Below are 15,836 nucleotides of genomic sequence, written 5' to 3'. Positions count from 1 at the left end.
ATACTCTTGGCAAAATAAGAGAGATTCACCATTATTGAAGCAATATTGTACATTATCCTAAAGAGTAACTTGATAAATTTGGTAACAAAGGCTCTCATTTGGCTTTATTGTAATTTTTTTCTTGGCTAAATTGATTGTGAGGTAAAGAAGCACAGACTTCTCAGCAAAACGAGTACGGTATATGATCCTCAAAACAACCTTATGCTTTAAACCTTATAACTTAAAGTACAGCGTGAGACATGATCATGCATTTGATTTCCATCTATAACTTAACAGAACCAGTCAGATTTGCACATTTGGAAATCATAGTGTTCTCTTTTGAAGATTGAAGCCCTCTACTTTTGGTTTTTGGGTAAGGGGGTTTCAGGCCTTTCTTAGGATAACCGCAGCCCACCCCCGTAAGTGTGGCCATCTCCTTCATAATGTATCAGTGGCTAGAGTAAGACTTGCCTACACACTCATACACGTATACACACGCGCTTCTGCTGCTCGGCCCTGTAATCATGGGGCTCTTCATAGGGTTGGGTCACATGATTCACCCACCAAACCACAAGCACTTCATCTCATATTCAGAGAAGACCGCAGGCGCAGCATTCGCTCTGATTGGCCACAGCTACTGTTTTTCTGAGAGCAACTTTGGGGGCTGAGCAGAAGGTGGACTCTTAAGAGACGGTCTTTATCAGACTTGGCACATTAGGCTTTGCATCGTCAGTGAAGATTGATGCTTAACTCTGGATGGCAACCTTTATCTGCGTTTGTAGATGGTGCTTTTTTTGACGTGATAAGGAAGATCTGTTTGAACTTGGAGGAACTACATGGACTCTTTACATTTCATCAGCGAGACACCATTGAATTAATGAACTTTTCAAGCCAAACTTAAAACTAGACTGGAGATTTTTATTCAGCATCACATGGACTAATTTAATGACTCATCTCCAGACTCAGAGAGCAAAATCCAAGGTTGTTTAATTGTTTAAACAGTCTTATCTAACTGTCAGTGAGTCAGCGTCTGAATTTCTGACTCATTGTCTGACCCGCAGGAGATTCCCCTGTCAGAGATCTTGCAGGTGGAGGTTGCGCGTGACTTCAGTAGTTTAGCCCTGGGAGGCAATCCACACTGCTTTGAGGTCATCACAGCCACCATGGTGTACTACGTTGGGGAGAACACCGGCGGCCCCCACCTCCACATACACAACCCTGCGCTGGCGGCTGGAGGTGTGGGGCTGGAGGTGGCCCAGGGCTGGGAGAGAGCCATCCGCCAGGCCCTGATGCCCGTTCCAGTAACACCACAGCCCAGCGTGGGCGCCGCTGCGGGACAGAATAAAGATCACAGTGAGTAGTAAAGTCTTTAAAAGTCTTTAAAAACATGTGAAGTGTTCATACTGTTCTTTTCCATAAGTTAAAGTGGTTGCCAGCTTCTACCACCAAGCTCCAAAAAGGACAAAAAAAAAAGTCTCTATGAAAATTTTGGTGCAGGATTTACTTTGAAACGATTTTCACTCAGAAATTGCTAGTGTATTACACAAGTTATTGCAAAGATACGGCAAGTAACACAATGGATTAAACGTGAAATTTTGGAGTAAAAATGGCTGAAATGGTGTTTTCTTATAAAACGTACTCCAATGATCTTAGTTTTCTTTTCAACTTTAAAAAAATATATTTTTTTAAAGTGTATGTTTCAAGTCGTACGATAGCTTTTTGTGAGGAAGAGACCAAAATTTATGCTGTCATTGTATATTTTGTGCATCTGGCACTTTATGACAAATGAAATTTCTTTTTTTAGAAAAACAGTAACTTTAACATGTTTAACATGACTTCTAATTCGTGACCGGCGTTTTGTTTTACTCCATCCTCTGCACTTCTGCGTTCTTCAGTTCTCACCTAAGCTTACACTACGCCTGCGTCATACGTCCTACGCATATGTCAGGTCAGAGGTCACCCTTCCACCTGAACTCGACTCTCTCGTGAACGCGTGTACAACCCTTGCTGGAAGCCAAGTGATTATAGTTTACAAAGTTTTAAATGGGGATATTTTTCTTACAAAAATCTTACAAAATGTCATTACAAAGCTGGGAAGACCCAGGATATTTTTTGATATAATGATTGTGTTCGGCTGAAAGAAAAAAGTCATATACAGCTAGGATGGCTTCATTTTTTGGGTGAACTATTCCTTTAATAAAAAGGTTCGGTTTAACATTTTGGTGCAGACATTATTCTCAGTTGTTTGTCAAAGCATTATTACACACCAACAAAGATAAAAATGGCAAATAAAAAATCAGTAGATATCTCTTGTGTCCATTAATGTATTATTTAATATACAGTTCAAGGTGTTTTGTTTTTGAAAGACATTCATACTTTTATTCAGCAAAGATGTATTAAACTGATCAAAAGTACAGTAAAGTGACTAATTTTAATTAAGTCTGTTCTTTTAAATGTTCTATTCGTCAAAAAATCCTGATTTTTTTTTTTTTATATTACATTGATATTAATGAGAAATGTTTATTGAGCACTAAATCCGCATATTAGAATGATTTCTGAAGGATCATGTGACACTGAAGACTGGAGTAATGCTGCTGAAAATTCAGCTTTGATCACAGGAATAAATAACATTTTAAAATAGAAAACAGTTCTTTTAAATTGTAAGAATATTTCAATACATTTACTGTATTTAATGGCAACCTTGCTGAGCATAAGAGACTTCTTTCAAAAACATTAACAAATCTTACCAACCCCAAACTTTTGAATGGTAGTGTAATAGTGTTACCTTAATTGCTACACATTAATGATTAAAATGCTGTACATTCACATGTGATGAAGGCCTTTGTAATGTGCTTTGGGTGTACAGTAGTACATATGAAAGCGCTATATAAATGCTTCATTCATTCATTCGGTCATTCATTCATACGTTTGGAAATCTTACATGTTCAAACAAGCAGTCATTGATGAAGCAATGGTACAAACTGAGACAAGTGTGGCTTCCACACCACATATTATGATTCATGAAGATTCAAGGATGCAATTTTTATGTAGTTTTGTATGAAATGGATTTAAAAAAAAAACATGGCAGCAGTTAATGAACAAAATTTGTGCATCTACATTGATAGGTGTCAGTATAAAGCCCAAGACAACAGAAAAGAAGAAGAGCAAGTGAAACAAAAACAGAAATGTACTGTGCCTTTAATCTGATGGTTGAGTTGTGACTCTCAGGCAGATTTGCAGCTCTATTCTGGAGAGTAAACGGCTGAGCTTTAGTCTTTAATATCCTGATGCACCTTCATTTAATTGTGTTGAGAGACAGAAGATTAAAGAGGTTTGACAGGTCTGGATTAATGAAAGCTGTTTAGTTATGAAACAAACACACTTTTAATTCAGTATTCAGAGGAGATTTCAGCCCAGAGATGAATGGCATTCTTAATTAAGAGCTTGTCTGAAGACAAGCGAAGCCTGTGCAAATCCAACCCAAAAAATAATCAGAAAAAAAAACACCTTTACAATTGCTATGTCTAGCTCACCCTTCTTGTCATTCTAGTAATGTGCAATTCATTATATACTTCAGATAGGATTTGCTTAAATTATTCTCACATTTTGCACAGGCAAACAGAAAAAGGATGGTGGAAAATATGTCTCGGCAATCAAATTGATAAATGTCACATCACAATTTGTTGCATGTGTTGAATGTGATGCTAATTAAAATTAAATATTTTTCTGCCTCACATTTTCCCACATACAAATTTGAACTCATATTACCTATTAAGAAATGTCAAGGCTAATCCAAATGTCTGTATTTTGTTTTGTGTGTGTGTGTGTGTGTGTGTGTGCGCGCGCATTGCAGAGGAACTGTCCATCAGCATTTCTGTAGCTAACAGTCAAATCCAGGAAAATGTGGTGAGTTTTGACTGTGTTTACTGACAATATTTCACAATTACAATCCTTATTATACACACTTCTGCTTGTTCGGTCATGGCCACGGTCAAGTCACACCACAAGAAAACTATGAAATGTTGAGAGAGAAAATTTAGGGTTATCAATATTTAGACTGAGAAATTGTTATTGGGATGAATGTACTGGTAAAATTATAGTTGATTTTGATATTTGTCAATCTTCAACTTTGTTTGCTTTGCCTTTAGGACATCAGCTCAATCTATCAGATATTTGCTGATGAAGTGTTGGGCTCTGGACAGTTTGGCATCGTTTATGGAGGTACAGAGGAAAATTAAGTTAAATTATATTATAATTAATATAATATATATATATATATATATATATATATATATATATATATATATATATATATATACAGTAATACACAGCACCAGGGTTAACATTTCTCCTTAACAATTAATTTAACTTGATGTACTAAAATAACTAAAATTGAAATAAAAAATAATAAAAAGTATATAGACATTTAAAAAAAATATATTGTGACAAAAACTAAAATTAAAAGGAAAACTGAAAATAGAAAAATTAAAACTAATTAAGAATATTAATAAAAACTACACTGCACCGCACAATGGATTACTTGATTCTGATGGGTCAGTTTTCAAATATTTAAGAATAATGACTGTTAAATTATATTACTGACCATATATCTGCTAATTTCCCATATCTTACAGTATAGCCTATTATTCTTCTGACATTCTAAAATCATTTCTCTCATTATAAATCTTACAATATAAAATAATTTAATGCTAATCTTTTTATCTATTTGATAAGTAGCTGGATTATTATCCGGTCTCCTTTCAGGATCTTACAAGTTTGCTCTATCTGGGTTTCTTTTGTAGGGCTTATATACAGTGTCCCCTTACATGTACTATTTATAATATACACTGTACACACCAAATACATTTCGTCTCAATTTTGAATGATCTGTTGTTTTATAACTTAAAACCTAAAAGCATTTTTTGTTAAATCTTTTCCTTAAAATGTGTTTGTGTTGCGTTTCGAATGATTTTCTCTTCTGTTTCAAGGGAAACATAGAAAAACAGGCAGAGATGTGGCTATCAAAGTAATAGACAAAATGAGATTTCCCACCAAACAGGAGAGCCAGCTGAGAAACGAGGTTGCCATCTTACAGGTAATCAGTCTTTTTAACGTGATTATGGCAGGATAAGAGTCGTGGATGTGGACACCACTGCAAAAATGTTACTGACTTCCTTTATTGTCCTATAGTGCATTATGGTGGAGAGAGCTGTTCTCTTTAATGAATTTGACGTGGTTGTTCTTTTCTTGTAGAATTTGCACCATCCTGGTATTGTAAACCTGGAGCGTATGTTTGAGACTCCAGAACGAGTGTTTGTTGTCATGGAGAAACTCCATGGTGACATGCTGGAGATGATCCTGTCCAGTGAGAAGAGCAAACTTCCAGAGCGCAACACCAAGTTTCTGGTCACACAGGTTTGCAGATACTTTCCTTCTCCTCCTATCCCTTCAAATCAAATTTCTCCGTTTTTCTATTCTGAAGTGCATTTTGTTTAGATGAGGCAGTAATCTGGATGTCATCTAGAGCTAAATTAGAGCGGCGAGTCTGTGGGTTGATTAGAGCAGTGGGGCCCCTGGGGGCCGCGGGAGCTCATCCATTAGCCATGGATCTAAAGCCCCAGAGCTGCTGCCATGTGGTTAAGATGCTTCTGTCTGCGGTGTCAGGAGCCAGTGCTTCTATGAAAGTAAATGGAAACATTGAATGATTTCACCCTGATAGTCAGTGACTTTGCTTTGGTTTAAACATTGAAAGGAATAAACATTGTTGCTGCTATTGTTGTCTATTTTATACCCTGTACAACCCAACTGTGTCATCCTATCAAATAGAGCATTCATACACTACTTTCAGAAGTTTGGGGTCAGTAAGATCTGTTAATGTTTTTGAAAAATACTTCTTCTTGCTCATCTAGGCTAGGTAATATTATAACAATTTAAAATAACTGTTTTCATTGTAATATATTTAGAAATATGTTTTATTCCTGTGATCAAAGCTGAATTTTCAGCATCATTACTCCAGTCTTCAGTGTCACATGATCCTTCAGAAAATCTAATATTCTGATTTGCTGCTCAAGAAACATTTCTTATTATTACTGAAAACAGTTTAATATTTTTGTGGAAACAGTGAAACATTTTTTCAGGAATTATTTTAAGAATAGAAAAAAATATTAATTTTTTATTTGTAAAAATGCAACTGTCACTTTTGATCAACTTGTAGCCTCTTGCTGAATAAAGGTATTAATTTCTTTAAATAAAATAAAAATGCAATTGACCCCAAACTTTTAAATGTAATGTAATATGAGATGGGATAAAGTCAATAATGGATAATGGACATGAGTTTTGTTTTGGGTGCTTAATCTTAAGCAAACATTTTGATATTTCCTCTTGCCTGTTTTACCTTTTACTGTGTTGAACTAACCGTTTTCCAGCACAGCATGAATCTTAAACAAGAATTTTCCAACCATCTCTCTAACCACCCATCAACCAGTCATGTTGTCTCTGCTTCTATTGTGTGGAAAAAAATCTAATCTTTACATCTGGAACAGAACTATGATTAAGTGTAATATCCATGGGATGTGATGTTACCGTAAATTGTTACCGTGTGTTACTGGCATTACCCTACAATGTCAGTCCAGAAAGCTAGAAAACTTGTCATATGTCAAACTGTCATATGAAACTTTTAGCTGCTCATCTAGAAATTCTCTGATTTATTGAATAAGATAGAGCAACATGACAGTGTTTCAAAGTTTCTGTTGATGATAATCAGAAACAAAGGTTTTTCTTGACATCTGAAGTGGATATTACATTGATGGCCAGTTAAAGCTTAGAAACACCATCCAGTTGATGAATGCATGGAATTAAGTGACTGCTTTACTGTCATAGATCCTTGTGGCTTTGCGACATCTCCATTTCAAGAACATTGTTCACTGTGACCTGAAGCCAGAAAATGTGCTGTTGGCGTCTGCGGAGCCGTTTCCTCAGGTAAACAACAGTGAATAAACCATGCTATCCTTGAGGAATTACTATATAATAACAACTAAGAGGAGTTGGTGAACCTCTGGGGGTTTTAAAGTGAAGTCAAAATTATTTGTAAAGCACTTCTCACAATACACATTGTTTCATAGCTGCTTTACAGAAAATCATGATGTTAATGTTTATAGTTATCTTCATGCCTTATAGTCACATTTAGCAGATTAGAGCTAGACGATAATATAGTTTCATTTTGGGACTACACAAACAACCAAGCTGTTGAGATTTGCTATAGTATATATCACTTTAAGTGAGTATACTGTATGACTGCAGATAAAGTTCTGAATATACTTATATCTTTATATAAAGAGCTGGGTGATAATATAGTTATGTTTTGCAGCAATATAAATAATCACTGATATTTGCTATATAGTAAATATTGATTTACATGAATGTACTGCATGTATGAGGATAAGTATGGGATAATGTACCTTATCTGTTATGAGGTTGAAGGATGAACCCAATCGCAGACAGTTTGCAGGACTCACAAGGTTTATTTTATACAAATAACAGGGAAAACAAAGCCCACGAGGGGGCAAAACAAGACTAGACAGGACAACGAGTGACTAAACTAGACTATGACTTAGACAATTAACTAGACAATAAACTAACAGCAAATACAAGATCAGAACTTCACTAGATAATCCGCTTGACAGGAATACTCACAGATAGATCGCACAAAGTATGACAATGAACCGACACAAGACAGCAGACATGAGGGGATTAAATAGGGAACAAATGATGAGGGCAACAGGTGATAATGGGGAAACAATAATGACTAAACAAGGATAACAAGGAGGGCGGGGCTAGATGACGAGACAACACAAGCACATGGCCATGTGTGTGCACATAAAACACGGGTCTGTCATGATTCTGCCTCAAGACTAAAGAAAATCAAGGACACGAGTGCAGAATCATGACAGAACCCCTCCCTTAAGCGAACATCAAACGCGGGACATGGCGGACTGAGACACAGACACGAACCAACAAAACATGACAAATAACAATAAAGGCATACATGAATAAACAATAACAGTGTTGGGGTGAAAAATCAAAAACAATAAACAAGGCAAAGGAGGTGGAGGGAACACACAGTTCTTAGGGGGCAGACCAGGGTGAACGGGTGGACTAGGGGTCTTGGGTTGACGGGACGATGGCGAGGGGTCCGGGCAGACTTGGATGGGGACACATGAGGAAAAGTCTTGGGGGAAACAGTCCAGGGTTTAGTGAAGACAGGGGTGACTGGGGAAACAGTCTGGGGACTAGTGGTGACAAGGGAGACCGGGAAAACAGACTGGAATACTGCATTAGTGGCAGCAGCAACAGACTCAGGCACAGAGGAAACAGAGGAAGACGAAACAGGACTCCTGATGGGGGACAAGGCAGGCGAAGGCGCAGGACACGAGACAGGGGGTGAAACAGATGATAGTGGAGCTGGAACAGGGACAGAGATCTCGGAAGACGATCCGGAATCGACGCTTCTCACTTCAAATTCAGTTGAGGTGTCGAAGGCAGCAGACTGGGGATCGGCGCTTACGGCAGCTGACTGGGGTACGGCGCTCACGGCAGCTGACTGGGGTAAGGCGCTCACGGCAGCTGACTGGGGTACGGCGCTCACGGCAGCTGACTGGGGTACGGCGCTCACGGCAGCTGACTGGGGTACGGCGCTCACGGCAGCTGACTGGGGTACGGCACTCACGGCAGCTGGACTGCGATCATGACTCTCTGCAGTAGACTTGAGATCGGTGCTCTCCGGAGCATTAGGAACAGGGACTGGGGACAAGACAGGACTGACTGGGACATCAAGAATTCTGACAAGACGGGATAAATATTCGGACAGGGTTCTGGCAGCGATGATGACTGGCATCTCCTGGCGAGCTGATACAGACTCTATCATAGCCTTTGCAGCGGAATCGACCGTTGTTTTTTCTTCAGCAGACATGACTGAAGACTCAGAGACGACATTCACGGTACAAGTCTCTGGAATAGATCTCCCCAACACCGACTGGGAAACAGCGCATGCAGTAGCGGGCTCTGGGACAGCGCTTGCAGTAGCGGGCTCTGGGACAGCGCCTGGGACGGCGCTTGCAGTAGCGGGCTCTGGGACAGCCCCTGGGACGGCGCTTGCAGTAGCGGGCTCTGGGACAGCCCCTGGGACGGCGCTTGCAGTAGCGGGCTCTGGGACAGCGCTTGAAGTAGCGGACTCCGGGACAGCGCCTGGGACGGCGCTTGCAGTTGCGGGCTCTGGGACAGCCAGAGACAAAGGACGGGAGGCTCCCCTCCTCCTCCTCTTCTTTCTCCTAGGTTGCCGGGCGGAAGACATAGCTGGACTAGTTGGAGAAGCTCCGCGGGGACCGTAACTGGTGCTGGCAGGCCAGTCTCAGGCAGCGTTGACTCCGTCGAGGATGATTCCGAAGGAGAATCCCAGGAAATCCGTCTCCCTCGTTTGCCACGGAGATCGGTGGGTGTGGATGATACCTCAGGAGAAGAAACTGAAAGAGCCTGATCCCCTTGAGTGACGACAGCAAGGACTCGACCCTCCGGGACCACTGGAAGCATGGCAGAAGGAGATCCCGTGGAAGAAGCCTGCAGCTCCTCCCGACTGTGAAACTCCACCAACTCCCGGTATGGGCGAAGAAACAGCTCCTCCTGTTCAGACAGAGGGGGAAACAAACTCCCGCCACTCTTCGTATAGGAGACAGACGGCGTCCACCAGGATTCCCGGAGCCTTAATTGACGCTTGGAAAGGGAGGACATACAATCTGCTGGGTTCTTCTTTGGTCGGTTCATTCTGTTATGAGGTTGAAGGATGAACCCAATCGCAGACAGTTTGCAGGACTCACAAGGTTTATTTTATACAAATAACGGAAAACAAAGCCCACGAGGGGGCAAAACAAGACTAGACAGGACAACGAGTGACTAAACTAGACTATGACTTAGACAATTAACTAGACAATAAACTAACAGCAAATACAAGATCAGAACTTCACTAGATAATCCACTTGACAGGAATACTCACAGATAGATCACACAAAGTATGACAATGAACCGACACAAGACAGCAGAGGGGATTAAATAGGGAACAAATGATGAGGGCAACAGGTGATAATGGGGAAACAATAATGACTAAACAAGGATAACAAGGAGGGCGGGGCTAGATGACGAGACAACACAAGCACATGGCCCAGCAAAAGGCCATGTGTGTGCACATAAAACACGGGTCTGTCATGATTCTGCCTCAAGACTAAAGAAAATCAAGGACACGAGTGCAGAATCATGACATTATCTCAGAATAAACCCTGACAGGGTGATCAGGACGGTCTTGCATCACTCTGATGGGGGTTTATTCTGAGATAACAACCGACTGGATGTACATTATCCCGCTTATTACACGGCGACCTGTAGTAGTATTACACGGCTACCACATAAGTAATAATTAGACGCATTATATTGATATGTTGAAATAATGATATGAGTCTAAATATTTTATTAGCTTCCACAGAGAGAGCAGTTGCTAGCAAGCGGCAAGTTCAAACTAGACGGACATTTAAGGGATATGGTACAGTCATACCACTTATTATTGCACAGCATTTCGCCACATAAATAATTATGGGGATAAGAGATATTGATTTGAGATTAAACTGTTTTTAAATGTTTGTTATCTTATAAATTAATCCATTAAAGTGTACAAAACAATCGTTTTAAAATGGCAGCAGCTGCGTTTGTATGAAACGAGAGAGAGCGAGTCCACGATACCAGACATAATTAAACAACTGTACACATAATATTGATTTGAATTTAATATTTTATTAGCTCACCAAACGCTAAACTTCAATGAGGAAAAAACTTTCCTAGCAAGCGTAAGCGCTGACATCAGTAACCCGGATGAGCCTGCGTTATCCGTTTTTATCGGTTGTTATCAGGAAATAACACCAGTGGAAGGTGCGATTGATCAATCAGAATCAAGTATTCCACAGAGCCGTGTAATAAAGCTGGATGTACCTGGAACATGCTTGATAAAAGGAACAGCTAATAAAAAAAAAAAAATGTATAAAAAATGTACAATTAAAACGAATAAATAATTTAATATGAAAACAATCAAAATGAAACACTTACCAGGAAACTATTAAATCTTTAGTTTGTTTACCTGCATGTCTTGTGGCCGTTAAACAACATCAGAAAACCGTAAACATGCAGTTGTGTTTTTAAAAGGGATGGTTCACCCAAATATGAAAATTCTGTCATTAATTACTCACCCTCATTTCATTTCAAACCCATAAGATTTTCATTCATATTCAGAACACATATTTTTTATGAAATCTGAGAGCTTTCTGTCCCTCCATTGACAGTCTATGCAACTACCACTTTCAAGCCCCAGAAAGGTAGTAACGGCATCATTAAAGTAATCCATGTGACTCCATTGGTTTAACCTCAATTTAATGAAGCGACGTGATTGCAATACATATTTTACCACTTTATTTGCAAAATATTATATTTATATTGAATTGTTAACTTCTCATTCGAGTAAATGCTTTGGGTCACATCTGGTAAACCAAATTTGAAATTCCCTGTAACAACACATGACCAAACTCGACCGCTTGCTCTCATGTTCCAGGTAAAACTGTGTGACTTTGGGTTTGCTCGGATCATCGGGGAGAAGTCTTTCCGGCGCTCAGTGGTGGGAACACCAGCGTACTTGGCCCCGGAGGTGCTGCGCAGCAAAGGCTACAACCGTTCCCTCGATATGTGGTCAGTGGGAGTCATCATCTACGTCAGTTTGAGTGGCACCTTCCCCTTTAATGAGGACGAGGATATTAATGACCAAATCCAGAATGCAGCGTTCATGTACCCTTCAACACCCTGGAAAGAGATCTCTGCAGATGGTAAGTCCCCTGCTTTACTGGTTTACACCTGAACTCATACATAGCTACTTTCTAAAAAATGAATCTGATTTCTCAGCACCACCATGTTTTTGCTACAAAAACCATGGGATAAAATAGTTGCAGTTGCAACCAAATATATAATATATAAATATATAATAATGTATGACTTTGTTTTACAAATGACTAAGGTGTTTTTCATTTGAATATGTCTGTGCTATACTGCGTGATTTCTATCTTCCGCCGCAGTAGAAAGAGGGAGATGTCTAGATGTGTGTCAGACAGCGAGCAGACTGTCCACCCCCATGTGTGTTCAGAATAGTTCTTTCCGCCCGAGACCTGAGAGATTATACCAGCCTCTCCCAATTTCAGTCTGTCCTACTCCTCTACAACTCTATAAATGTCATTTCTCTGTCTCTACATTTCACATCATTACGAATTTAGTTTTATAGCTTGGTTTATTTTTGTGGGAGCAATTATACTTAAATTCATCATTACATTAGTTGGATTTAATGTTGAACTGTGTGTGAAGAAACTGTGTGTGTACTGCTCTATATTTGTTTTACATTTATATTACTGCAGCTCCGTTCCAAATTTTGGGGGTCAGTAATTGATTTTTATCTAATCTGTAAGGCTTTATTAATTTGATAAAAGTGACATTAAGACATTTATGATGTTGAAAAAGATTTATATATCCAATAAATGCTGTTCTGAATTTTCTATTCATCAAAGAATCTTAAAAAAATATTAAGCAGCACAACTGTTTTCAACATTAATAATAATAAGAAAGGTTTATTGAGCAGCATATTAGCATCAATGATTTCTGAAGGATCATGTGAAATTTCAGCTTTGCATCTCAGGAGAAAATTGCATTTTATATTTTAAATGTATTAATTACATTTAAATTTCACGGTATTACACAATATTTCACAATATTGCTGTTTCTACTCTAGGCTATTTATCAAATAAAAGCAGAAGAAGAAAAAACCTTTTGCACACAATCTACCACATGCCTTCTGTCGTCTGATTATAGTTTATACGTTTTTAGCTAGTAAAAGGTCTTTTAGTATAATTGTACAAACCTCCACCTTCACCTTCTTTTTGCTGTGAAAACTTTACTCAATTTTATAAAGTAAACGTAGGATTAACCTTTATATTGTTAGTAATATTTCAAAATAAACACCTGCTGGACTGAAGCAACCTGGTTTACTTGATTATCCATGCATTATTTTTTAGAAAAATCTTGTTAAAATTTGAGGATCAAATATGATCCATCAGGCTTTTGAGGAACGTTTATTTGTTCATCTCTCAATAAAAACTACAGAGCTTTGATCATAAAACTAAACATTTAAATATCATCTTAATAAGACTTAATAAATATTATTAGCAGATATAGAATGGCAACTGATATTTATATGCATTTTATGTAAGTGGTCTGTTATACTGCTATAAAGATCTAATTTATTTACATTGCAGGCTATCAGCATTTAATCTTTTTTATATATATTGATTTTTCTATGGACTATTTTTCCATATGTCAGGCTTTACTAGGGTTAATTATACATTTCAAGTAGGCCAAATATATTTTCTGTGTAACTGTCAGTATATGCCAAGTATTCTTGTCTTATTTTTCTATAATTATAACTCTTTTTTATAACTCTTATATCTCTGATATGTACATAAAGCTAGACTTATTTTTAATTGAAAAGAAGTATACTAACAGCACACTTTTTTGTCGTGTTCAGATAACTCTTTTGGTAAACGCGGCCCAGATCTGTAATTCTGTAACATCCTTATCATGTATTTGAACTCCATAGCTACGGATCTGATCAACAATCTTCTCCAAGTGAAGATGAGGAAGCGTTACAGTGTGGATAAGACTCTCAGTCATCCATGGCTACAGGTAAGGAGCCTAGAGACCTGTAAAATCCCTTCTCTGAATGTTTTATTATAGCTTTATGCCTCAACCTGTCCATGTCTGCACTGTCCCAGGACTACCAGACGTGGCTTGATCTGCGAGAGTTTGAGACGCGCAGAGGGGAACGCTACATCACTCACGAAAGCGATGACGCGCGCTGGGAAAAGTACGCTTTCGAGCACAGTCTGATGTACCCTAAGCACTTCATCATGGCTCCAAACCTGGACGATATGGACGAGGACCCCTAGTGGCCATACGAGCTGAACTAAGAACGGGGTCATTTGAAGACAGCAACCTGTTAATGGTGTGTCGCTATGGAGACTGAAACACATCAGCAATCTGGAGCGGACGATGAGGAGAGCAAACTGTCTCGAGGCCAGCGAGGTTGAGCGCTCTCGGGATGTCAGCGAGAGTCATGGAAACTGTGGATCCTGTTTCAGAGCGTGGAAGTATTCGTTGGAAGTGCATTCAAGTCTTAATGACTGTTCTTTTCCAAAAGGTGCTGTTATGTTTGTTTCTTATCGAGGTGTGTGTTCACTATGTCAGAAACTCACGTTACAATCATACAGAGGATAGTAACAGAGAGAGCGATGTGGTCGTTCACAGCCTTTCATTTTGAATGCATCAAACTGGAACATGCATTTTTTAATTCCTGTTCTATTATTTTCTACTTCATTTTACAACATACGTTTTTACGGCAGATTGAATGATTTCAAAAGGGTCGTTTTTTTGTTGTTGCACTAAACAATACAACCACTGCAGCTGGTACAATTAAATGAATTATGTGAGATGACAGCACACCATTCTTCAAGAACCCAGAAGATCGGCGGATAAAATGAGAACTACACCTAAGCTACAGTGTGTTTAAACTCTGAATAAATGTCTGAATTGAATCTGTCAGATGGAATGGGAGATATTATCTTCCTCGGACCAAAGACATTTGTGTCTGTCGTGACTCTTGTTCTTGCGTCGTTTTAGAGCTGTTGTCCTGCATTCTTTACAGAGCCATTCTTTTTATTTATTCCTCATACTGCAGTCTTAAAGTCTAATAACAGCTAAGCAGTGCAGAGAGATGTGTTGGTCAAACGCCTACTGTGAGAAAGCTGTATGACCTATTAGCAAAGCTCTTTTTAATACAAAAAAAAAAAAAATGTATTGAAAATAATTGCTAACAACTTTTATTAGAGAAAGAAGATGAACAGTGTTATCTTTTTTCTTTTCTTTTTTTTCTTTCTTTCTTTTTTTTTTTTTTTGTTGTGGTATGTGCTGCACCAAAGAATGAACCTTTCTAACTATGAATCCCAGAACTGGAAAATCTGAAAAATATTTTTGGACTTTTTGTTGTAAATACTACCTACAACATTAAAATAAAGCTGGATAAATTGGGTTTCTGAAACTGGGCAGTACATTGTACCCACATTCCTCTATACACACACACACACACACACACACACACACACACACACACACACACACACAGACAGACAGACACACACAGACACCCTAGCGAGAATGAATGAATATCAGGGTAAAATAAGCCATTTCTATGCCGTTTCTTTTCACCGTCCATGAAATGAAAGCTGTTCCATACACATTGAAATCTGGGAGAAAAGAATTGAGGATTTCTCTAAATCATTGCATCTCTATGTTGCCGCTGGATTGGCAAGTGTCAGTGTTCTGTATATTTTAGTACATCCTGATTCAATAAAAAAATACACTCCATGAGTGTGGGGTGATTTTTCAGTTTGAAGGTTTTGGATTTGCCCCTTGGAGAGATTGATTTTACAAATAGCCTCGGCAGGTCATAAATTGTTGGCAAAATACTGTGGACGAATATTTGAGGGACCTGGGTCATATCATGTCTAAGGACCAGAATATCATAAGCTGTCAAGTCAAGTCACCTTTATTTATATAGCGCTTTTTACAATACTGGTTGTTTCAAAGCAGCTTTACAGTGATAACAGGAAAATAATGCAACAAAGTCATAGTCCAGCTTAAGTAAGTTCAGTGATGTTTCATTTTGTTGTAAAAAA

The 15,836-nt window shown here is 38.7% G+C and overlaps 1 protein-coding gene across 2 annotated transcripts in view; it reads left to right on the top strand.

The window, feature by feature from the left end:
- prkd3 (protein kinase D3) overlaps positions 1–15,199 on the top strand; it is an 81,436-nt gene extending 66,237 nt beyond the window's left edge. For both annotated transcript variants that reach the window (XM_084096042.1, XM_084096041.1), the window contains exons 11-19: positions 1,041–1,332; positions 3,833–3,885; positions 4,128–4,200; positions 4,968–5,074; positions 5,233–5,394; positions 6,859–6,957; positions 11,621–11,888; positions 13,703–13,788; positions 13,878–15,199. In XM_084096042.1, coding sequence (XP_083952168.1) covers positions 1,041–1,332; positions 3,833–3,885; positions 4,128–4,200; positions 4,968–5,074; positions 5,233–5,394; positions 6,859–6,957; positions 11,621–11,888; positions 13,703–13,788; positions 13,878–14,051 — 1,314 coding nt within the window. In that variant the 3' untranslated portion in view covers positions 14,052–15,199. The remainder of the gene's footprint in view (positions 1–1,040; positions 1,333–3,832; positions 3,886–4,127; positions 4,201–4,967; positions 5,075–5,232; positions 5,395–6,858; positions 6,958–11,620; positions 11,889–13,702; positions 13,789–13,877) is intronic.
- Positions 15,200–15,836: the final 637 nt, after the last annotated feature.

Source organism: Abramis brama (assembly GCF_963993115.1).
Source record: "Abramis brama genome assembly, chromosome: 21".
NCBI classification, from domain to species: Eukaryota; Metazoa; Chordata; class Actinopteri; order Cypriniformes; family Leuciscidae; genus Abramis; species Abramis brama.
This window is presented reverse-complemented; position numbering and strand designations above follow the sequence as displayed.